Source organism: Camelus dromedarius, chromosome 33, assembly GCF_036321535.1.
Source record: "Camelus dromedarius isolate mCamDro1 chromosome 33, mCamDro1.pat, whole genome shotgun sequence".
NCBI classification, from domain to species: domain Eukaryota; kingdom Metazoa; phylum Chordata; class Mammalia; order Artiodactyla; family Camelidae; genus Camelus; species Camelus dromedarius.
This window is the reverse complement of record NC_087468.1, coordinates 11,724,837-11,745,287: the sequence shown is the minus strand read 5'-3', so window position 1 is coordinate 11,745,287 and position 20,451 is coordinate 11,724,837. Positions and strand designations below refer to the sequence as shown.

At 44.8% G+C, this 20,451-nt stretch overlaps 1 protein-coding gene and 1 long non-coding RNA gene across 5 annotated transcripts; both read left to right on the top strand.

Annotated features, from left to right (window-relative positions):
- Positions 1-498: 498 nt before the first annotated feature.
- LOC116149547 (uncharacterized) lies at positions 499-3,157 on the top strand. 2 transcript variants are annotated; one of them, XR_004133144.2, is made up of 3 exons: positions 499-564; positions 961-1,935; positions 2,695-3,157. It is a non-coding gene; the product is annotated as an uncharacterized LOC116149547 (long non-coding RNA). The 2 variants fall into 2 exon arrangements; XR_010378801.1 differs by lacking the exon at positions 961-1,935 and having other exon boundaries at positions 501-564.
- Positions 3,158-8,905: 5,748 nt separating this feature from the next.
- ZNF892 (zinc finger protein 892) lies at positions 8,906-20,052 on the top strand. Of its 3 annotated transcripts, none has more exons than XM_064481909.1 (5): positions 8,906-9,244; positions 10,049-10,146; positions 13,129-13,234; positions 13,718-13,804; positions 15,548-20,052. In XM_064481909.1, the coding sequence occupies exons 1-5, from the start codon at positions 9,226-9,228 to the stop codon at positions 16,789-16,791; spliced, it is 1,554 nt and encodes a 517-aa protein (XP_064337979.1). In that variant the 5' UTR covers positions 8,906-9,225; the 3' UTR covers positions 16,792-20,052. The 3 variants fall into 3 exon arrangements, with proteins under 3 accessions (XP_064337979.1, XP_064337978.1, XP_031297079.1); XM_064481908.1 differs by having other exon boundaries at positions 8,906-9,462; XM_031441219.2 differs by having other exon boundaries at positions 8,915-8,992.
- Positions 20,053-20,451: the final 399 nt, after the last annotated feature.

Sequence of the window (20,451 nt, the reverse complement as noted above, 5' to 3'; positions counted from 1 at the left end):
CCCAGCTTGCTAAAGTTTAAGAGGGCTTTATTGACAGTTACGATTGCAACGCCCAGGTTTATTGTTTCAATTAGAGAGGGCAGAAAGAACGGACGTGAAAAAAGGCAAAGTTGTAGATTTGATTACGGGCAAGCATGAAAATTCTCCCTGATGCTTCTTCCTCACGTGAGGGAGAAGATTAGCAGGTGCCTGAGGAGAACAGAAAAGGTTTAAAAATATCCTTCTGGAGAACTGGATAGAAAGCTGCCTAGGAAACAGAGCTAACCGCGGTAGGGCAGCGAGTCCAGCGAGGGCAGGCAAACAGGGCTATGAGGCTGCTTTGGCTCTTTAATCGTAGGCTTTCCTCCATTTTTACTATTAAGTGAGGAGGTTTCACCTTTTAAATGATTCACTGGAATACCCCGTGGGTACCTAGGGGGCGGGGCGTCTGCGGTGGGCGTGGCCTTGGTGTCTCCCCTTACCCTCGAGGCCTTCTGGGAATCGTAGTTTTCAGGGCGCGTGTTGCGCAGGCGCTTTGAGGTCTTTGAGCCTTACGGGGCCGCAGCGAGCAGGTTGGCCCCCAAGGTGAGGGTTTAGGATTGGGTGTGGTAGGAGAGGCTGCTGGGGGAGGGACGTGTTGAGGAAGGGGAGGGGAGGTAGGGAAGGATGCTTAGCGCCACCGCGTGAGGGCGGAACCGAAATGAGGTAGTGTTGAACTCTCCTTGGCTGCTGCTCCCCGGGCTAACCTTGAACTAGTCCGCTGCGCGCTGGGGAGGAGGCGCCAGCTGCGAGCCCAGCACCACTCAGGGTGAAGACGTGGCTGAGAGTGAAATGAGATCAGGATAGCCTGGCCTCCAGCGTGTTAGATGACGTGCTTTGGGGTGCGCAGGCCGCGCTCGGCTGTGCTCATCCCCGGGGTGGGATGGCGCGTTTCCTCCCCTAGCCTTCCTGACCGAAGCTCGCTGTGCCGCCCTTCCGCAGCTAACCCGACCTAGGGCCTCGGGACACCTGGATTGAACCGATTCTGCTGAATCCTGCTGATCCATCTTTCCCGGAAAGCACCTCAGATTGCTCATTTCTCTGGGTTCCCTGGGCCTGGTCCAGGGTTTCAACGCCTTCCACCTGGCCTGTTGCAGCTGCACAAAGACGCTCCCTCTTCTAAGCTTCAGTTCCGCTTTCCAACACCAACCAGACTTTCTTGCAAAACTTGGTATTTCAACTAGTCCGCAAATATTTCTTGAGTACCAGATATGTGGAAGTAGCTTTCCTGGAATGAGGAAAGCAAGATTTGGCTCCCAAGATTCATCATCGACTTGCAAAGATAAAACAAAAACACAAATAACTATAGTATCAGATAGTATATATTAGGCGATTGAGGCAGAATCTGAGAGTTCAAGGAAGATAACGACCCTGACTCTTTACTTCATGATGTGGATTCATTTGGTAGAGGATTGGAAATGAGATTCTTAAGACTGATGCCCACCTTTTGGTTCTGTGAGCCATGTTGCATGCTGTGTTCTTCTGTGTATCCCCAGGACCTCAAAAGAACTCTTAAGAAGAGAGATCTTGGTAGCAGAACATGAACAATGAAGCTTCAAGTGAGGGAACTGGGAGGTTTTGCTACCTGCCTTAGGTCCCTGGGTTGCAACTTAAAGGAACCCAGCTCAAAGTAGTATCAGGGGGATTCATTTCGAGGATACTTGTGGGTCTCGGAACCCAAGGAGAAGACTGCAGGTGTGCCTGTAAACTTGAACCAGGGGCCAGAAGAAATTCAGGACCTTCTTGTAACCCTTTGCTTCTACTTATATATATACTGATGTTTGATATTTTCTTGTTACTGCTGACTGGCTTTTCCTGCTCTCAGATGGCATGGCAAAATGTGGCTGTTGAGGGCTCCTAAGTTTTCTTGCCCTCAAGTGGAACTTCATGAGAAGAGACTGACCTCTTCTTTTTTGTGTAATTTCTTTTTTTTTTTTTTTAAATCGAAGTATAGTCAGTTTACAATGTTATGTCAGTTTCTGGTGTACAGCATAATGTTTCAGTCATACATGTACATACATATGTTCCTTTTCATAGTTTTCACTAAAGGTTACTACAAGATATTGAATATAGTTTCCTGTGTTATACAGTAGAAACTTGTTTATCTATTTTATATATAGTGGTTAGTATCTGCAAATCTCAAACTCTCGATTTATTCCTTCCTACCCCCATTCTCTCCTGGTAACCATAAGTTTGTTTTCTGTGTCTGTGAGAGACTGACCTCTTCTTGGTTCTATTTCCAAAATTCCAGGAGGAGGACTGTAATTGGGTCAGATGCCAATCAGCTTTGTCCAGAAAGTGGAGTCATTTTTTATTAATGTGCAGTTGTGGGAAGAGATTTCCTTGGAAAGTGTGATGTGCTGTTGGCAGAGCTCAAGAGACAGAATAATAGCTGCCTGTCACTCACCTTGAAATACTGCTCCTAGGACAGCTACTTTCTCTAGAGCAGTAGGTCTGGCCTGGCTGTCATCCCTGTCTCTGCCAACTCTGACACAAAGTTGTGGCATATTCATAATATCCATCCCCTGGGAAAGAGTGAGTTTACTTCCAGGTTTGCTTCACTTTTAGAAGGGTATTGGGAGTCAGGGCTGTCTCACACCTAACTGTTAAGTAGAGATTTTCAGCCTGGGTCACACAGCTGCAAAATGGGGTTGTTCTTTATGTTTCCTTGTCTAGTTCTGCCATCTCTGGTCCCAGCCTTTTCCAAGAGAACACCGATGAGGAGAGAATGGCAGCTGTGCCCCTAACAGCCGCACGGCAGGTGAATTGGACTGACTTCAATCTGAAGCTTCCCTGCCAGCCAGACAGTGAATGCCTTGGAGACGGGCCCCATCTGGTGGAAGATGGCCTCCGCAGAGAATACTCACAAGTACCCTGTCTGGCTCCGGATTCTCTCCTTCCTCACCACACAGCCCAGCTGCAGGGACCTTCCTTGTGAGTGGCCCTTCATAAAGCCTTGGCGACCGGCCCCCTCGTGAGTTTGTAATGGTTGGGGAGTGGAGGGTTGAGGCAGCTCTGTCCTGAGCAATGTGCCTGGTGGTTCAGGGGGTGCTTAAAATTTCATGAGAATGTAAACACCCTGAATCCTCTGGTCTGGACAGGATGTAACTTCCTTTTAAAGAAATGCTGTATCTTTGAACCCATTTCTCCAGTTTCAGTTCTTCAGAGGATCCTGTTACAAATTCACCCATCATGGGTCTTCCCTTGGCTTGAGAACCAGTTGCTCACACTGAAATCTCATGGGTCCATAAATGTTAGAGCTGGAAGGGACTTAAAAAATTATTTGATTTAACTCTGTCATTTTATAGTTTAAAAAATTGAGGCTATGTAACAGTGCCCCTGAAATTTGGAGGCTCTGTCATGAATATGATGACATGAGGCCATAACCAAGAGTTTCAGGACTTAGATCACAGACCTGTACCTCTTTCTTCAAATACCTGGTCCCCTTGACATCATCAAAACCATTTCTTTTCCATTCCATTTCTCTTCCAGTGCTGTATGTAGTCTTTCCTCCTCCTCGGTGACACATAAAAGAAGACCCATAAGTGAGGGAGAATATGTTTGTCTTTTCAGAAGTCGATCAAGTTTAAGGATGTGGCTATGAAGTTCTCAAGGGATGAGTGAAAGCAGTTGGCTCCTACTCAAAGGGCCCTTTACAGGAAAGTGATGCTGGAGAACTATCACGGTTTTGTTTCTTTGGGTGAGCAGGACTTTCCTTAGTGACTCAGAACCTGCGCGCGCGCGTGTGTGTGTGTGTGTGTGTTTGTGTGTGTGTGTTGAAAGAGTGTGGCTCTTCCTTTCTGCCTGAGGCAAAATTGTACATCTTTGGACAGATCCCCAGAAAGGGTAAAGAATAGTTTGTGAGTTTATAGGCTTTTTGTTGTTTGTTTGTGTTTAACTAGTGATGCATTAGTACAGGGATTTGGTTGATGCCTCAAGGAGCTGCTTTGAAAATATATTGCTGAGCAAAGAAGGAGTGAAATCCTATCTCCTCACCAGGAGGTAAAGAACAGGTTCCTGTTGATGTCAAAACTCATTCAAGGCGAGAGGGTATAGCTCAAGTGGTAGAGCACATGTGTAGCATGCACAAGGTCCTGGGTTCAATCCCCAGTACCTCCTCCAAATATAAATAAGTAAATAAACCTAATTAACTGCCCTTCATAAAACAAACAAACAAAGAAGTAAAATGGAAAACTGATTCAAAAGACCTTGAAATATAGTCATGAAGAACAACAGTGAAGGAGAGGTAGCGTATAGAGAGCACACAGAATCCTGTAGGAAGGGGAACCACCAGACAGTTTTTAAAACAACAAAGGAAGGCTGAGATAATGCCAGGGCTCTCTAGACCACAGCAACGGACCAAGAACAGCAAGAAGAACAGGACATTTGAACAGCATTAAGGGAGGCTGCCGAGTCCAAGCAGCCAAGTCCAGAAATTTCTAAGGCCAGGGGCCAGAAAGTGCAGCAAAATGTCCAAAGATGTGGCTGTCATGTCAGTGAAGCCTCATTGTGCAGCCTGAGGGGCACCCCGGGGCCAAGAGGAAATGGCCCTTTTAATCTGCATAAAGTCTATAGGATAAGGGAAGACTAGACTGAGATCCTAGCTTTAAGTAAAAAGTTGTATTATGCAAAACTGAAAATGTGTACCCTCTCTTCTGGGAATCATCCTAAGGGGGAATAAAGTCAGATAAATGTTCATCTCAGTTTTGCTTAAAATTGTGAAAAAAGAAAAAACAATATACATACTTCGTAATAGGCATTTAGAGAAATGAATTACTGTACATCCATAATGGGCTACAGTGTAATATGGGCCTTGACAGTGCTGGTTTTTATAGAGTTTGAAAGCTGGGAATGACACATTGTTAAATGATAAAAGCAGGATACAAAATCATCAGAACTTAGTACATTTCTAAATATATCTATATGCACAGAAAAAGTCTGGAAGAATGTGCACCAAAACGTTACCCCTCATTGTCTTTGACTGCTAGGCTCGCAGGTGACTGTTCCTTTTCTCTTTTTTGTATGTCTCTATTGTCTACAATGAATATGGAGTATTTTAAAATATTTTTTAAATGACAAAAAAGATGAAGAAACACATTTTTTAAGTGCATAGAGTGATTGACAACAAATTTAGTGTGGTGGTTACCTCATGAGAGGAAGGGAGCAGGATGAGGGAGGGGCTTCAAACTTAGTGTTAATGTGTATCTCCTAAGTTAGCTGGTGGGTTCTTAGGTGTTTGTTTTAGTCTTTATGCCTTCTGTTTGTCTTAAATATTTAATAATGCATTAAAAACTAAATATAGAAAATCAAAGCTCTATCCACGTCACTACTTAAAATTTTTAAAAGCCATCTGCATAGTTCCCTTTTCCTCCCTAGAGGGCAAGGAGCTGTTATTAAACCCTGAGACAGCTAGGAATTTCCATCCCAAACGGCCATTTCTCCTTTTGTTCTTTGTGAGCAGGACTTCTAGTTCCTAAACCTGCTGTGATTTTCCAGTTGAAGAGAGGTGAAGAGCCGTAGAAACTTGATTTTTAGGAAGCTGAAGAGAGAGGAGGCCCAGGGGGTGCCACTGTAGGTACGTGTGAACCGGGCAGGTGGGACTTTGCCAGATGGTTCACTGAGAGTCCGCTCCCTGAGGTCTCGCAGGCCCGTGGAGAGGGTCCCTACCATACCAGGCCTTTGCCTGGAAAGCCTGTCCCCCAGATAGACACATGGCTTTCTCGTCACCTTTCTCAAGTTCTTGCTCAAATGTCCCACATTCTCAGTCGGGCCTGCCCTGAGCACCCTAATAAGTAAAACTGAACTCCGCCCATCCTTTTCTGCTCCCTGGCCCCTCACTCCCCAGCTCTCTTCCCAGCTCCATCTTCCTAACATACTATATCTTTACTTCTTTATTTTATTTTTGTCTGTCCACGCCTACTCTCCAATTAAAATGTAAACTCCACGAGAGACCTTTGTTTTATGCTTTTCACTGTCTCCCCAGCGTCTGGAACAGTACCTGGTACATAGCACACACTCGGATATTTATCAGAGGAATGACTCAGTGGCGCTGTGCATAGCAAGGCCCTTTGCCTTGGTTTTTCTTGGGGGAGCTGGTTGAGACCTATCTTTATTTCAACTCTGCTAACATTTTCTTATCTTTCCTGCTTGTCCTGTAGCGAATCTCCCTCCTCTTCCTCTAAAACACCGTCCAGCCATCCTGGACAGCTCACTTTCTCAGGTGGTAGCCTCCCTCCCTGCTTATCCTCTGCCATTTACCCTCATGGACATGTAACAAACTGCCCAGCCATTTCTCTGCTTCTTTGTGTCTCTCCTGTTGTTCTGCGTGTGTATCTCTTCCTGAAATGCTCCTCTCTTGGCTGTTCACGTGGTTAACTTGTCTTTTAGATCTCAGCTTAAATGTCACTTCTAGATGACCATTTTTTTAAATTTAAAAAAATGTGTTTTTCTTTGGAGGGGGGAGGTAATTAGGTTTTATTTATTTAAGTGGAAGCACTGGGGATTGAACCCAGGCATGCACTCTACCACTTGAGCTACCCCTCCACCCCTAGATGTTCTTACGGGTCCTTTCAAGGAAGCCCCCACTCCAACTCCTAATCATTATTTCCTTCACTGTGCTTATCACCATCTGTTATATTTTGTTTGCTTTATTTATTCTTTGTCTTCTTTCTAGTAGAATATAAGCATCATGATGGCGGGGACCATGGCTGTCCTGTTTATTAGAATCCCAGTGACTTTTATTGTCACTTAGGCACCTAGTGAATATCTATGAACGAATAACTGAAACTTGTTTAGTGGGCTAACCCACCTTTCATTTTTAGTCTTTTTTCTTTTGCCATTTTTCAGCCTCTCTGTGATGTTTTTCTTTTGAGGAGCTACCAATAAACCAGACAGTATTTTTTATTCGTTCTTTTCTTAACATATACAATGTTTTCTTTTTCCCTGGCACTAACCCAGTTATATCTCTGTTTTCTATTTGTCTCAGACCAGAAGGCTAGACTTGAGAGCCAGGACTCAACTCAAAGGCAGGATGTTTCTAAAAGAGTAACAATAGGAAATCTGAGTACTCTGAGCAGCAGTGTGCCCAATTATATCTCTCTGCCTCTCTTGCAGTGAAGTATGGCTAATCAAGCCAATGAAATACTGATGTATCAGTTATCAGGCCAATGATATATTGATATAATTGGAATTCGTTGGCTAGGACTTCTGGAAGGGCACCATAAGAGAGGTACACCCAGGCCGATAACTGTCCTATCACGGTGGTGCGGGCTCACAGGCTCTGGAAGGGAAGTGGAGCCAATGGCTGAGGGTATGAGCAGAGGCCCAGAGGTAATGACCAGGCACAAGACTCACACTTGAATTACTCCTTTTGCCAGTTTACTCCAAGCCTGATTTCCTGTCTGCCTTCCTCTCTGGCTCCCTGAGACCTTTACCACCTCTCTCTTCTGTTGAATCTCAAACCTCCGTTTGCCGCCCAAACCCTTCCTTTTCTTTCCAGTTTTTCCCTCTTCCATGGTGATTAATGGATTCCTCATTTACCTCTCTTAACATCAGTTTTCACATCAAAGTTAATGGCCTTTGATGGCACTGTAGCATCCTGAGGAAGGCAGGGATGCTTTCCTGGCAGGATGTTGTGGCAAACACAAAGACAGACTAGAAGGAAGCAGAGGCTCTCACTAAATTTAGGAAAAACTCAAGGACAGTCTATCCTTATGAGATAATGGGGACTCAACTGTGGGTTTTTATCCCAAGGTATTCCAACTACACTCTACTGCTTTACGACACCAATTTATGTGTTTGGGCCACCTGCTAGTGTCCATTCTAAAGCTGGGCCTATGCAAATAAAAACAGGGTTATGAATGAAGTCCAAGTTTTCTAAAAGATCACAAATGAAGTCAAGAAAAGCAATGAAGGCCATATTAGTTTCAGACACTTATACCTTCTCTGCAAGTACAGAGGATATTGATTCAGTTATTGATCATCTAAGTACCCTGGGGACACTCCTTGCCCTGTGGAGCTTTATCTCTGGGTGTATGTGTGTTGGGAGACACCCAATAAACAAAAGTAATAACCGTATGTTAGAAAGAAAGAAGCACTATGGAATAATGAAGAAGTGTGGTCAGAGAAGGCTTCACTGGGAAGTTGAACAAAAGCTTGGAGGAGGTGAGAGAGCAGGCGTGTGGACGTCTGGGGAAGGATACCCAGGCAGGTGAGCAAGCACAAAAATTCCATAGTGGAAGCATGCTTCACCTAAAGAGTGACGAAGATGCCAGTGTGGCTTCAGCAGAACAAATGAGGGGAAAGTAGTAGGAGATGAGATCAGAGGGCTAGAGTGTGTGGATTATGAAGATTTTGAGGGGCTTTGTGGGCCAATGGAGAGACTTTGGCTTTTGTTCTGAGATAGGGGTACAGTTGTGTTGAGAATAGAATGAGAAGTGAGACCAGTCAGCAGGCAATGGGCCGCGGAGACGCAGTAGAGGGGAAGCGACCGGGTGGGGGTGAGCATCCTTTGGGATGCAGGCGCCTCCCCTCCGAGGGAGCACAGCAGACAGAGAGGAATCCGGGTGGGTCGGGGCGCCGCGCTCTGCCAGCTACAGTTGCCCAGGGTGAATTTCCTGGTAAGACTGGGTTTGGCGCGGCCAAGCATGTCTTCCGGGGCTGGAGCCCAGAGTAGGCACCGAGGAAGGCGCAGCCCTTTGGGTGTCCAGTAAGAAGCTCTCTGAGGGGCCGACCTCTCCGGAAGACCAGCACCGCCGCGCGCCGTTGCGGAGACACTTCCGGGAGCAGAAGGCCGCCTGACCCGTGCCCCGCGGGGTCCTCTGGGAAGCGGCGTCCTGTGACGCGACCGCGCCCGCGCCCCGCGGAGGATTCTGGGAGCTGTAGTTCAGTCGCGAGCTCGGAGCGGCGCGACTCGGCCCGGCAGGCTCCTAGATGCCTTTGTCGCCGGCAGGGCTTCCTCTGTGTCGTTCGTGAGGTCGAGCCTGGGGTCGAGGAGGGCTGAGCGCGTGTCCTTCTGAGTCTGAGTAGCTGGAAGGAGGGCGGGGGTGGGGGGGTCCTGGGTCGGGGAGCGAGGCTGCCCTGAGAGGGTAGCACTCGCGTTCAGGGCCTCTGGGTGGACCCGAGCGGTGGACCCCCGGGCCCCTCGCGCGTTCACCGCGCCCTTCTCCCGCCGCAGTCGTCGCCTGTGCCGGCGGGGAGGGAGTCGTTATGGAGACTGGGGGCAAAGGTGAGAATTTCGGAGGGATGCGGCCCCTGCTGGAGACAAAAAAGGAGAAAGGCTGCCCTCTGGCTGGGGCAGGCTCAGGAAGGACGAGCATCACGTCTTCTCTGGGAGAGAGCCCTTTCCTACCAGTTGGTCTCACGTTGCGGTTTAAGGGGAGCCCGCTACCTGCATTGCCCTGCTGGGCTTTGGAATGATGCCTCCCTTGCCCCCTAAATCAACAGGTCTGACAATTTGGTTTTTCATAATGATTTTCTTTTGTTCTCACAGGAACCCCATAAGACAATTATGGGGGAAGCGGACTACCGAATAGGCCCATTTGGCGGATGGGGAAAGTGAGGATTCGGGAATTCACAGGATTTGTTTAGAGTCCTGCATTTCCCCCCCACAAGACCCATTGCTTTTCTGAACAAGCCAATGTTGAATCTGAAAAGCCAGTGTCAAAAAGAATTTAACCAAGTCTTTCATCCTGTGAGCCTGGAATAGAACAGGAGTGACCCACTGAGGCATAATTTGACCCATGGGGGCTTTGAGATTATTCTGACTGTCACTCAGCAGATGAGAGATAGAAATACGTATTTAATTTAAGTGTCCAGGATCTCGTAGCAGAGTTCTACTGGAGTTTAAGGGCGGAGTAGGAGGAACCTGAGGCAGCCATCCATGATCACAATTGTCTTGATTCAGAGATATTTTGGGATTGTCCCTTGGTTCCCTGTGTTGACTCTTAAGTGACAAGTCACTATGTATGGCAGTTTCTGTGAGTTTACTGCAAGTAAGAGTAATCACAGTGGCTCCTGTTTCCACTTATAGGGTCACTTTCTGAGGACCTTCAGAAAAGTGACCTTCCCCATGCTGGAAACCCAAAAGAAAAGGGCCTCACCACTGTGCTGCTGACCCCTGCATCCCAGGTGGGTTTACTTTTCTTCTGTTTTTCTGTTCTCGGAACATGAATACGGTTTCTTGTATTGTTATGGGTTTGCTCAACCTTGATTCCTAGACCTCTGACTTCAGCCCGATAAAATGATGAGTGGTGAACCTGACAGTAATTGCTCCTCACTTATGCAGACCTTTCCCTCCTAGCATTGGTTCTCAATCCACTTAGTGCTAGATGCACACTTACCAGCCCTTCAGTACTGTAATTGACCTCCTGGTGAGATGCAAAGGAATATAAGCCAGTTGGCTCTCCCTTGTAAAGTTTACTGAGGAGATAAGATACAGATAAGTAAAATAGTTAAATGGCAAGAAGAAACGTATGTATTTTTTAAATACAGAAATCACTGGTATAGACAAGTCATAAAAAGCCCTAGAAGAGTTTTTCCATCCTCTAGAGTATTTGGAGGGGAAAATGCTGGGTTAAAAGCTGCACTTTGAAAACCAAGAGAGAGTAGGTAGTTGGAAAATAAATACAGGAATGTTCTAAGAGAAAAAACAACTTTGCAAAAAAGTCTCCAAGTGATGAGAGAGTCGGAGGTCTTCAGGGGGAATGGGTGCCACTGTGGAGTGAGCTGGAGTGTGATGAGGGAAACGTAGGTGTGTTGTAGCCAGACCATGGAAAAATCCACACGGGGTCTTATTCCAAAGGCACATAAGGCCCCATGAAAGTTTTTAGAGGCCCAGCAAGACGAATCATGCCCTGACTGATTGACGAGAGAAGGTTAGTCACGATGATTCTGTAGGACTGGCCTAGGACACTGGGAGGTTGGCAGACCCCGTGGCAAAGGCACTGGGAGTGCTCGTCAACCTCAGGCCTGCCTGACAGCACACAGGTACCGACAATCCACGTAAAACGCTGGGAGAAAACAAGTTCCAATTCTGATCTAAATTTGTAGATCCCTTTCAAAGGGCATACGGGAGAGAAGGTCAGTGGCATCTGCTGGACAGCGTGTGACTGGTCTGCCTGTGCCCTCCAGCCCCAGCGCACACACTGAGCAGCAGCTCCGTGAATGGGTTTGATTGCTGAGGTTTTTCTCAGAACTACAGTCTGAAAGGAACTGCTGGATAATCTGTTACTGCTGCACTGTTTGTTAAAAAAAAAAAAAAAAAAAGGAGACTACAAATTATATTGCTTGTGTTGAAACTCCTGAGGCATGTGGCCTTAAGGGACCATAACTTAAATAAAAGGGGTAGTAATTTCATACTTCAAGTATTAGACAAAGTTAAATTATTTTGAGTAGAGGATTTTCAAAGTAGGTAGTTCTTTTATTTTATTAAGTGGATTATTTTACCTTTTGTTTTTGGAGGATATATATCATATATATATACACATATATATCGTATACCATATATATGTGTGTGTGTGTGTGTATATATATGATATATATTAAATACTTGAATGCAGAATATAAACAAAATTAACCGTTATATGTAAATACATCTTTGGGGGGCTATGGCAAAAGTCGGGGTTCAAAGAGCCATGGCTGGTTCATTTACTGGCATACCAGGGACTCGTCTGTTTTAATATGTCTCCATTAAATTGAAGTTGTATAGAAAAAAATTTTTTATAAATTTAGAAAAATGATTAGATGTTAATCAGCAGTAAACAGATTCAGCTATAGATTCAAAGGAGCATTACCCACTCTACTTACTCCCTCTGTCTACATTTTAGTGCACAGTCTAAATTTTGTGCCTGTCATTCAGATCAGGGTTAGGCCAAAGGAAACACTCCTGCAGTGTTTTCAATGTTCTGTACACTTATGCTTCCCTCCCACCTCTGTTCCCATGAACACTTTTATAGAGCATTCCATGTAAACTTGTTTCTGCCAATTCTTATTCAAGTATTCCTTACTTCATTTGTGTCTTTGACAAATATTTACAATGTTCCAGCTCTGAACCAACAACTAGGGCTGCTTCACTGAGTAAAATTAGACCTGGCCTCTGCTCTCTCTGGAGGTTAACGTCTAATGGGGCAGACCAACGTTAATCACGAAGTCCCCTCAAAGTGTGGGTAACCCGAGAGAAGGGAAGGAACATGGTGCTACAGTCCAGAGGGTCAGGGAAAGCTTCCCTGAGGAGGTAGCACCTGAGCTGAGATCTGAAGTGTGATTAAAACAGCTGAAAGGACGGGGCAAGCGGAGAACATTCAGGAACAGAAAGTAGCACATGTGAAGGGGCAGAAGGGAGCATGGCACACATTCCAAGCAGCTGAAAGACAGTTACCAGCTGGAGCACAGAGAATGCAGGAGGAGTAGTGTTCAGTGGGGTAGAGAGTAGGTGGGGGGTGGGTCAGACCAATCAGGGCCATTATGAAAAATGGCAAGAACACTGGGAACTTTCATAGTAATTGGGCTTGAAATGCTGTTTTACAAATCAATCTATATACTGTGACATGCATAGCAAACTTCCTAATTTTTAATATACATTAGACTGATTTTATTCACGAAGGAAAACTAGAGAGAGAAGTAATTCGTATTTTCCTAGGCAACTTTGTACTTACTAGAGGCCACGCCCAGATCCAGAGCAGAGAATGGTCCTGGGAGAAAATACTTAGTGCAGAGAAGGATTTCTTGAACCCCTTATATTTTAAAACCATACCACAAAGAAAATACTTAATTCATAATTATATTTTCTCTACTTTCCCGTGTCTAAAGAGTAAGGATTTCTATAGTTCTATAACTTGTCAATGCGTAAACTAGTAACTTGGTATTTGCAGATTTACACTGAAGTTTTCCTTCCCACAGCAGATTACACGCGGTTCTGATGCGTGGAGGTAAGGAGCATCTGAGGCTACAAATGCGCCAGAGGGTCTTAGTGTTGGAAGGGAAGTTAGAGGTCGTTTTGTCTAACCTTCCTGCCTTTCCTGTCTTCCTTCTCTTGTGCCGACAGTTTGAGTCCATCCCAGCACCTTCCGGAAGGAGGTCCCTGGGTGAGCACTGATGTGTTTCGTTTTTCAGGAGTCCTTGATGATCAGGGATATGGCTGAGGCTCTCACCCAGTGGGGGCAGCTGAACCCTCCTCAGGGAGATGTGCCTGAGAAGCATAGGAATCTGGTCTTGCTGGGTAAGGATGGCTCCCCGCCCCCTGTGAATTTACCCAGTGTGGTACCTTTGCTTCCTCAGTTCCTAGGAGCCCTGAGGTGCTTAGATTCAAAGATTTTTAATCCCTGTGTAAGGTCTGAGAACAGGCAATTTCTGCTCTTCTTGTTTCTAAATATAGGTTTAACACTCCTGGAGTTAGAAATGGACACCTTTTTAAAATTGAATTTGCCAAGGTCATAGCATCCTTCTTCCCTACTCCCTGACCAAGGATGTTGAGACAAAGTTCTAGTGGAAGCACCTCTTAATAAATGGGTGCTTATTTTAATAGGGAGAGGAAAAAAAAAGTGATTCAATTGTTCTGAACTCAAATGGACCCCATATCAGTCTTCCTACCTTCTTCAGAGAAATTCAGAACCAACCTCTCTCTCTTACACTGTCTTCCCCAGCAACCAAGGAGCTGACACTGGACCCTTTACCAGACTCCTTTATCTTTCCCCATGAACAGGGCTGCCAATTTCCAAGCCTGATGTAATCTCTCAGTTGGAGTGTGGGGAGGAGCTGGAGAGAGAAGTCTCAAAAGCAGCTAGTCCAGGTGAGTGATTGTTGGAAACAGTGAACATAAAACCCAGATGGTCCATGGAAGAGCATCTTTGAAATGCTTGATTTTGCTAGACCCCTGGAAGGGTTGAAGTGAACTGGAGATCTGTTATAAAGTCATAATGTTATTTTTTAGAAAGTAAATACTTTCTACCCTTTCAGACTAATTCTTTTTCCCAAATAAGGTGAAATAAAATCAACATTTAACGTTTGTTAGTAATTTGCCTGGGTGCAAGGCTCTAAACCAGGCTTTTTCATATATGTTATTTTATCTTGGCAGGATAGTGTGACTTTTTGTCTCAGACCAATGACTGTGAATTCATTTCTGAGTCTTTACTTCCCTTCCTCTCTGTCTAAGCAGAGGCAGCATAGCATAGTGGTTAAGAATGTAGACTTTGCAATCATTCTTAGGTTCAAAAGCCAATCTCAACTACTTACTAACTCTGTGACCTTCAGCAGGTGAGTTAGCCTTCCTATGGCTCACATTCCCCAGCTGTGAAATGCTATCATTATAGCGCTTACCTCATAGGGTTGTTGTGAGGATAAAATGATATAATCCGAGAGAAATGCTTAGAACAGTACCTGGCTATCTGGTAAGCAAAGGAGAGCTAATGATGAAGTCCTGCTAACTTTTCTTTCAGAAAATGTCATGGATTTGAGCCTGTCACTTCTGTCCAACTGGATACTGCACTAGACTACAAGCTAATTTTACTTTCTTTAGTCTTATCCTCGTCCACTTAAGACAGCGTAACACTGCCGGATTCCCCACAGTGAGCTGTTCACTGGGCCAGTTCTGTGTTTCTCTGTCTTCAGGACCTTTGTCGGTATACCTGCCCCTGCCTAGTCATTTTACCTTCTCTGTCCATCTTGAACCCTTAACACCGGGTAGGCAAGGCTCTGACTATCTTCCACTAAGCATATGTTCTCTGCAAATGTTTGAGGCTTCCCCTTAGCTAAAAGTCCATTTGCCTTTAATCTATTTCTACCTATTTGTCCTGGAAATCCCAGCCGCTTCTGATTATGATAAACATTGTATTGTCTTGATCTATTTCATGGAGAGTCATGGTGGGAATAGATATTAATGACCATTTAAGCCTGGAATATTTAAACACTTCTAGCAGTACAGTTTCTTCCCCAAATCTTACCAGGAAGCCTAGAATTCAGGGGCAGGTGTCCTGACAAGTTGGGGACCAATCTGAGCATGTGGGGATTTGACCTTCCCCTGCCCACACACTACTCATTTTTTTTTTTAACTTGGCTCTGTTTTACTGTTTCTAATTTGTTGAGTATGAATAGATCAGAGATTGTCAGTTGCTTTTTAATTACTAATTGAATTTGTAAATCTGGACCACCTCGAATGCTAGCTTCTAGGATTTGTGTCTCACTTGGGGACAGTGGAACCAACAGAGATTTTGATGTAAGAGGTATGGTTTTAAAAGGTTGGTCTGTTAGCAGTGATTGGGACATAGTGGAACAGGAGTGGATTGGTGGCAAGATCGGCTAATGATGGTCATTGTCAAGGCATGAAGAGGTGAGACTCTGGTGAGGTGGTGACACTGGGCGATCCCTGGGAGACCCGTCACTGATCCCAGTCCTGTCTCCACCAGACCCTCCTGTTTCTTATCCGTTAGTCTCTTTATGTGCATTATTTTGTTTGTTCGTTTCATTATTTCCCTACCACAGCAGTCATTTTCCTCTCGGTGTAGGAAACGATACATTGGAGTTGTGTTTCTTTCAGACTGGGAGGCAAGACCAGAAAGCAAGGCGCTCACTCCAGAGCAGGACAGTTCTGAAGAAGACTCAGCCCCTGGGGTGTTAACTGAAAGATTTCCAAAGGAAGGTTCCAGTGAAGGTGAGGATTCTTTAGAGAGTCAGCAAGAAAACCACGAGAAACTCTTAATACAAGAGGTTGCCCCTCAGAAGAAACCTGGGGAGAGAAGTTACCTGTGTGATGGATTTGGAAGAAATTTCAGTCGGAGGTCATTACTTGTTCCACAGCAAGGGGAGAGACTACATCGTTGTGATTCATTTAAAAAGAACTTGAAACAGAATTCAGATCTAACGAGGCATGAGAAAATTTGTGCAGGGAAGAAACCCTGGAAGTGTAATGAGTGCGAGAAGGCCTTTAGCTACTACTCAGCTTTTGTCTTGCATCAGAGGATTCACACAGGAGAAAAACCCTATGAATGTAATGAATGTGGTAAAGCCTTTAGCCAGAGCATACACCTCACCCTACACCAGAGAATTCACACGGGAGAGAAACCTTACAAATGTCACGAATGTGGGAAAGCCTTCAGTCACCGCTCAGCCCTTATTCGGCATCATATAATCCACACTGGGGAGAAACCCTATGAATGCAATGAATGTGGGAAGGCCTTTAATCAGAGTTCGTACCTCACTCAGCACCAGCGAATTCATACAGGAGAGAAACCTTATGAGTGTAATGAATGTGGGAAGGCCTTCAGCCAAAGCACGTTCCTTACCCAGCATCAGGTCATTCACACTGGAGAGAAACCCTATAAGTGTAACGAATGCGGGAAAGCGTTCAGTGATCGTTCAGGCCTTATTCAGCACCAGAGAACTCACACTGGAGAGAGGCCTTATGAGTGTCACGAATGTGGGAAAGCGTTTGGTTACTGTTCAGCCCTGACTCAGCACCAGAGGACTCACACTGGGGAGAAACCCTACAAATGCAGTGATTGTGCCAAAGCCTTCAGTGACCGCTCAGCCCTCATTCGTCATCAGAGGACACACACTGGAGAGAAACCTTACAAGTGTAAAGACTGTGGAAAAGCTTTCAGCCAGAGCTCGTCACTTACAAAGCATCAGAAAACTCACACTGGAGAAAAACCCTACAAGTGTAAGGAATGCGGGAGAGCTTTCAGCCAGAGTTCGTCCCTTTCTCAACATCAGAAAACTCACGCTAGAGGGAAGAGCAAGGAGTATGGGAAAGTCTTTAGTGACCATTCAGCCTTCAGCTAGCAAAACGGAATTTATACTGCATAAAGACCATGTAAATCTAGTACATTCCGAACATATTGATTGAACAATGACTATCCACGCTGTGAGGGCGAGAAAGGAATTTAAGACTGTAACAAAAAAAGATATCAATTGATAAGTCACTGTTGATATGGGACATAGCTTTCCTAGAGTGTGAAAGAATGGTTTTACATTTTTTTTTAATGTCCTAATAGAGGACACTGTGGATTTCCCTGGGGAGAAGGGAAAATTATTTCCAACACCCTAATGTGTATGTAAACTGCACAGTCCCTGGGATGGAAATAGGATATGCCACAATAGAGGAATCTTAGCTGGGCTGGGTGATCTCAGAATGTTAATGGGCTAAAAACTTAAAGGGATAAATGGTTCTTTTAGGGAAGATGCCCGGGTAGAAATAAGAGGTTGACGATTCACAGTGAGTTTATCCAGGGGCGAGAGTAGTGGCAGAAGGGAAGTTGTCTTTAGTCTTAAATACAAGAGCACTTAGGAGGTAGATGGAAAGGGTAGAGAAAAAGAGCTGGGGAAATGAACTCAAGAAATGTGGATAAAGATAACTACCCATATGAATACAACCAGGGAAAATACGTCAAGACTTGTTGGTCAGTTGCAGTGTTTCCACCTTGAAGCCAAGGAATGTTGGCCTAGCAGCCCACTTCTGCACTTCTGGTCTTTCAGACCTTACTTTTTGAGAAGTCATGTACTGAGAATCACATTAACTCCAGGGGTCAAGACCGAAGGCCTAGACAGGGCGACCACAGAAAGGACCTCTGATGTTTTCAACCTGCTTTAAGCTGAGAATGTGCTTATTGACAAAGCTTTAGCTCAGTTGTGTGTCATTTGGACCTTAGACTTTTTCATGCCATCACTGAATTTAGTTGTAGAGCTGAACTGACACAGCGTATTAGATTGTGAAAAACGTGAAAAGACTTTGGCATCCTTACTTTTCACCAGTTTACTCTTGGATAGAGGGAGGTGATATCGTTAAACATAATTTGTTTTTCCCTGAAACTTCGAAGGTTATTTTTGCAAACATTTTTGACTACTGTGTTTTTAGTTTTTACAAGTTTGACTGTGATGTCTTAGTGTGCATTTCTTTGAGTTTATCCTGTTTTCCCAGCTTCTTGAATCTTTTAAATTTATGTCTTTTGCCAAATTGGGGGGATTCTTGGCCACAATTTCTTTGAATACATTTTGAGCCCCCACCCCCCTCTCCTTCCTGAACACCAGATTTCACCGGATTTCACAGATGTTAGTCTGTTGACTGTAGTCTCCTGGGTTATTGAGGGCCTGTTTATTTATTTTTCAGTGTATTTTTCTCTTAGTCTGCTTGGGTTTCCCTAACAAAATACCATAGATTGTGTGATTCAAACAACAGAAACTAATTTCTTACAGTTCTGGAGGCTAGAAGTCCAAGATCAAGGTGTCGACTTTGATCTCTGGTGAGGGCTCTCTTCCTGGCTTGCAGATGGCTGCTTTCTTGCCGTGTCCTCACATGGCCTTTCCTTGCTGCATGCGTGTGAAAAGAGAAAGCTGTCTCTCCCCCTCTTCTTATGAAGAAGAAGGAGATTCCTATCCAGTTAGGAATCCAGCCTATGACCTCACTGAACCTTAATTAACTCCAAAAAACTCTACCTCCAAATTCAGCCTCCCTGGAAGTTAGCACTTCAACATATGAATTTTGGTGGAATACAATTTAGTGTTTAGCCCCTGGCCCCCCAAAATTTGTGTTCTCATGTGCAAAATACATTCACTCCATCCCAACAACCCCCAAAGTCTTAACTCATTCCAGCATCAGCTCTATAGTCCAAAGTCTCATCTAAACATCACATAACTCAGATATGAGTGAGACTCGAAGATTCTCCTGAGGCAAAATGCTTGTCCATCTGTGAACCTGTGAAACCAGACGTGTCATGTGCTTCTAAAAGGGGACAGTGTAGAATAGACATTCTCATTCCAAAGGGAAGAAATAGGGAAGAAGGAAGGGGTGATGGGTCCCAAGCGAGCCCAAAACCTGGCAAGGCAAACTGCATGAGGTCTTAAGGTTCTTTGGCTTGATGCCCCACCTTCCAGACCCACTGGTGCAGCAGACCCGCCAAGAAGGCTCCACTGGGCAGCCCTGCCTCCAAACTGGTTGGAAGCTGTCTGGCCTGTTGAAACTGAGATGATGCCCCCATCCTTTGCAATCAAAGGCAGGCTAAAGATCTTCGAACTGACTTCAGAGTCATTCTTCCTTTTCTTGAAGCTGAATGAGCTCCCCTGTCTGGCCCTGCAGGGGCTAAGAAGTCCAGCAGTCTTCCTTCATTTGTCTGGTTTTTCTGTCCCCTTTAGTCCCAGCTGGTGGTGCTTCTGCTGGTGAAGTCCCATTTCTATTCCTGGCTTCTGCTGAGAACAGCTGCTTAAATCTGAGACACACCCTGATCTCTTGATCAAAATGAATCAAAATCAGCCACACCCTCAGTGTTCTCTCCAGAACAAGCTTTTTCATGTTTTGCAATGTGGATAGAATTTTCTAAATCTCCAAGTTCTAGTTCCTCTTTGTTTAGTAGTTCCTTCCTCAATTTATCTCTCGCCTCTCGAGTTTTGCTCTAAGCAGTTAGGAGGACCCAAGCTGTGCCCTCAGTACTTTGCCTGGAACTCTGCTGGGTATCCAGTTTCACTGCTTGCAGGTTCTGCCTTCCACCGAACACTGGAACACAGTTGAGCCACCTTCTTTGCTGCTTTACAACAAGCATCCCCTTTCTTCAGTTTCCAATAATGTGTTCTTCATTTCCATCTGAGACCTCACCAGAATGCCTTTTAATATCCATATTTCTAGTACATACTTCAAAACTTCCAACCTCTAAGCATTACCCAGTTCCAAAGCTGCTTCCACATTTTTAGCTATTTGTTAGAACAGCATCACACTTTCAGGTACCAAAATCTGTCTTAATCTGTTTGGATTCTAAGACGAAATACAGGCAAACCTTGTTTTATTGCACTTCAATTTATTGTGCTTTGTAGGTATTGTGCGTCTGTGTTTTAACAAATTCAAGGTTTGTGGCAACCCTGTGTTGAGTAATTCTATTGGTGCCATTTTTCCCACAGCATTTGCTCACTTCATGTCTCTGTGTCATATTTTGGTAACTCTCTCAATATTTCAAACTTTTTCATTATTATTTTATTTGTTATGGAGATCTGTGATCAGTGACCACTACAACTCGCTAAAGGTTAGCATCTTTTAGCAATAAAGTATTTTTAAATTAAGGTATATATGTTGTTTTTTAGACATAATACCATTGCACACTTAAGAGACTACAGTATAGTGTAAAGATAACTTTTCTACCCACTGGGAAACCAGAAAATGTATGTGACTCGTTGCGCTATTCGATTTATTGTGGTTGTCTGGAACTGAAGCTGCAGTATCTCCGAGGTGTGCCTATACCGCAGACTGGGTGGCTTAAAAACAGAAATGTAATTCTCACAGTTCTGGAGGCTGGGAAGGTGCAGCCAAGCTGGTTGCAGCCAAGCTGGTTTCTGGTAAGAGCTCTCTTCCCAGCTTTCAGAGGGCCGCCTTCTTGCTGTGTCCTCAAAGCCTCTCGGGACATGGGTATAGAGAGAGAATTCTCTCTTCCTCTGCTTAGAAGTCTACCAATCTTATCCGAT

Coding starts and splice junctions, on each gene's coding strand:
- ZNF892 (XM_064481908.1), top strand. CDS start 9,432: ATGATGCCTCCCTTGCCCCCTAAATCAACAG. Junction 9,463..10,048: donor CTTGCCCCCTAAATCAACAG/GTCTGACAATTT, acceptor TTCCACTTATAG/GGTCACTTTCTGAGGACCTT. Junction 13,235..13,717: donor TAGGAATCTGGTCTTGCTGG/GTAAGGATGGCT, acceptor CCCCATGAACAG/GGCTGCCAATTTCCAAGCCT.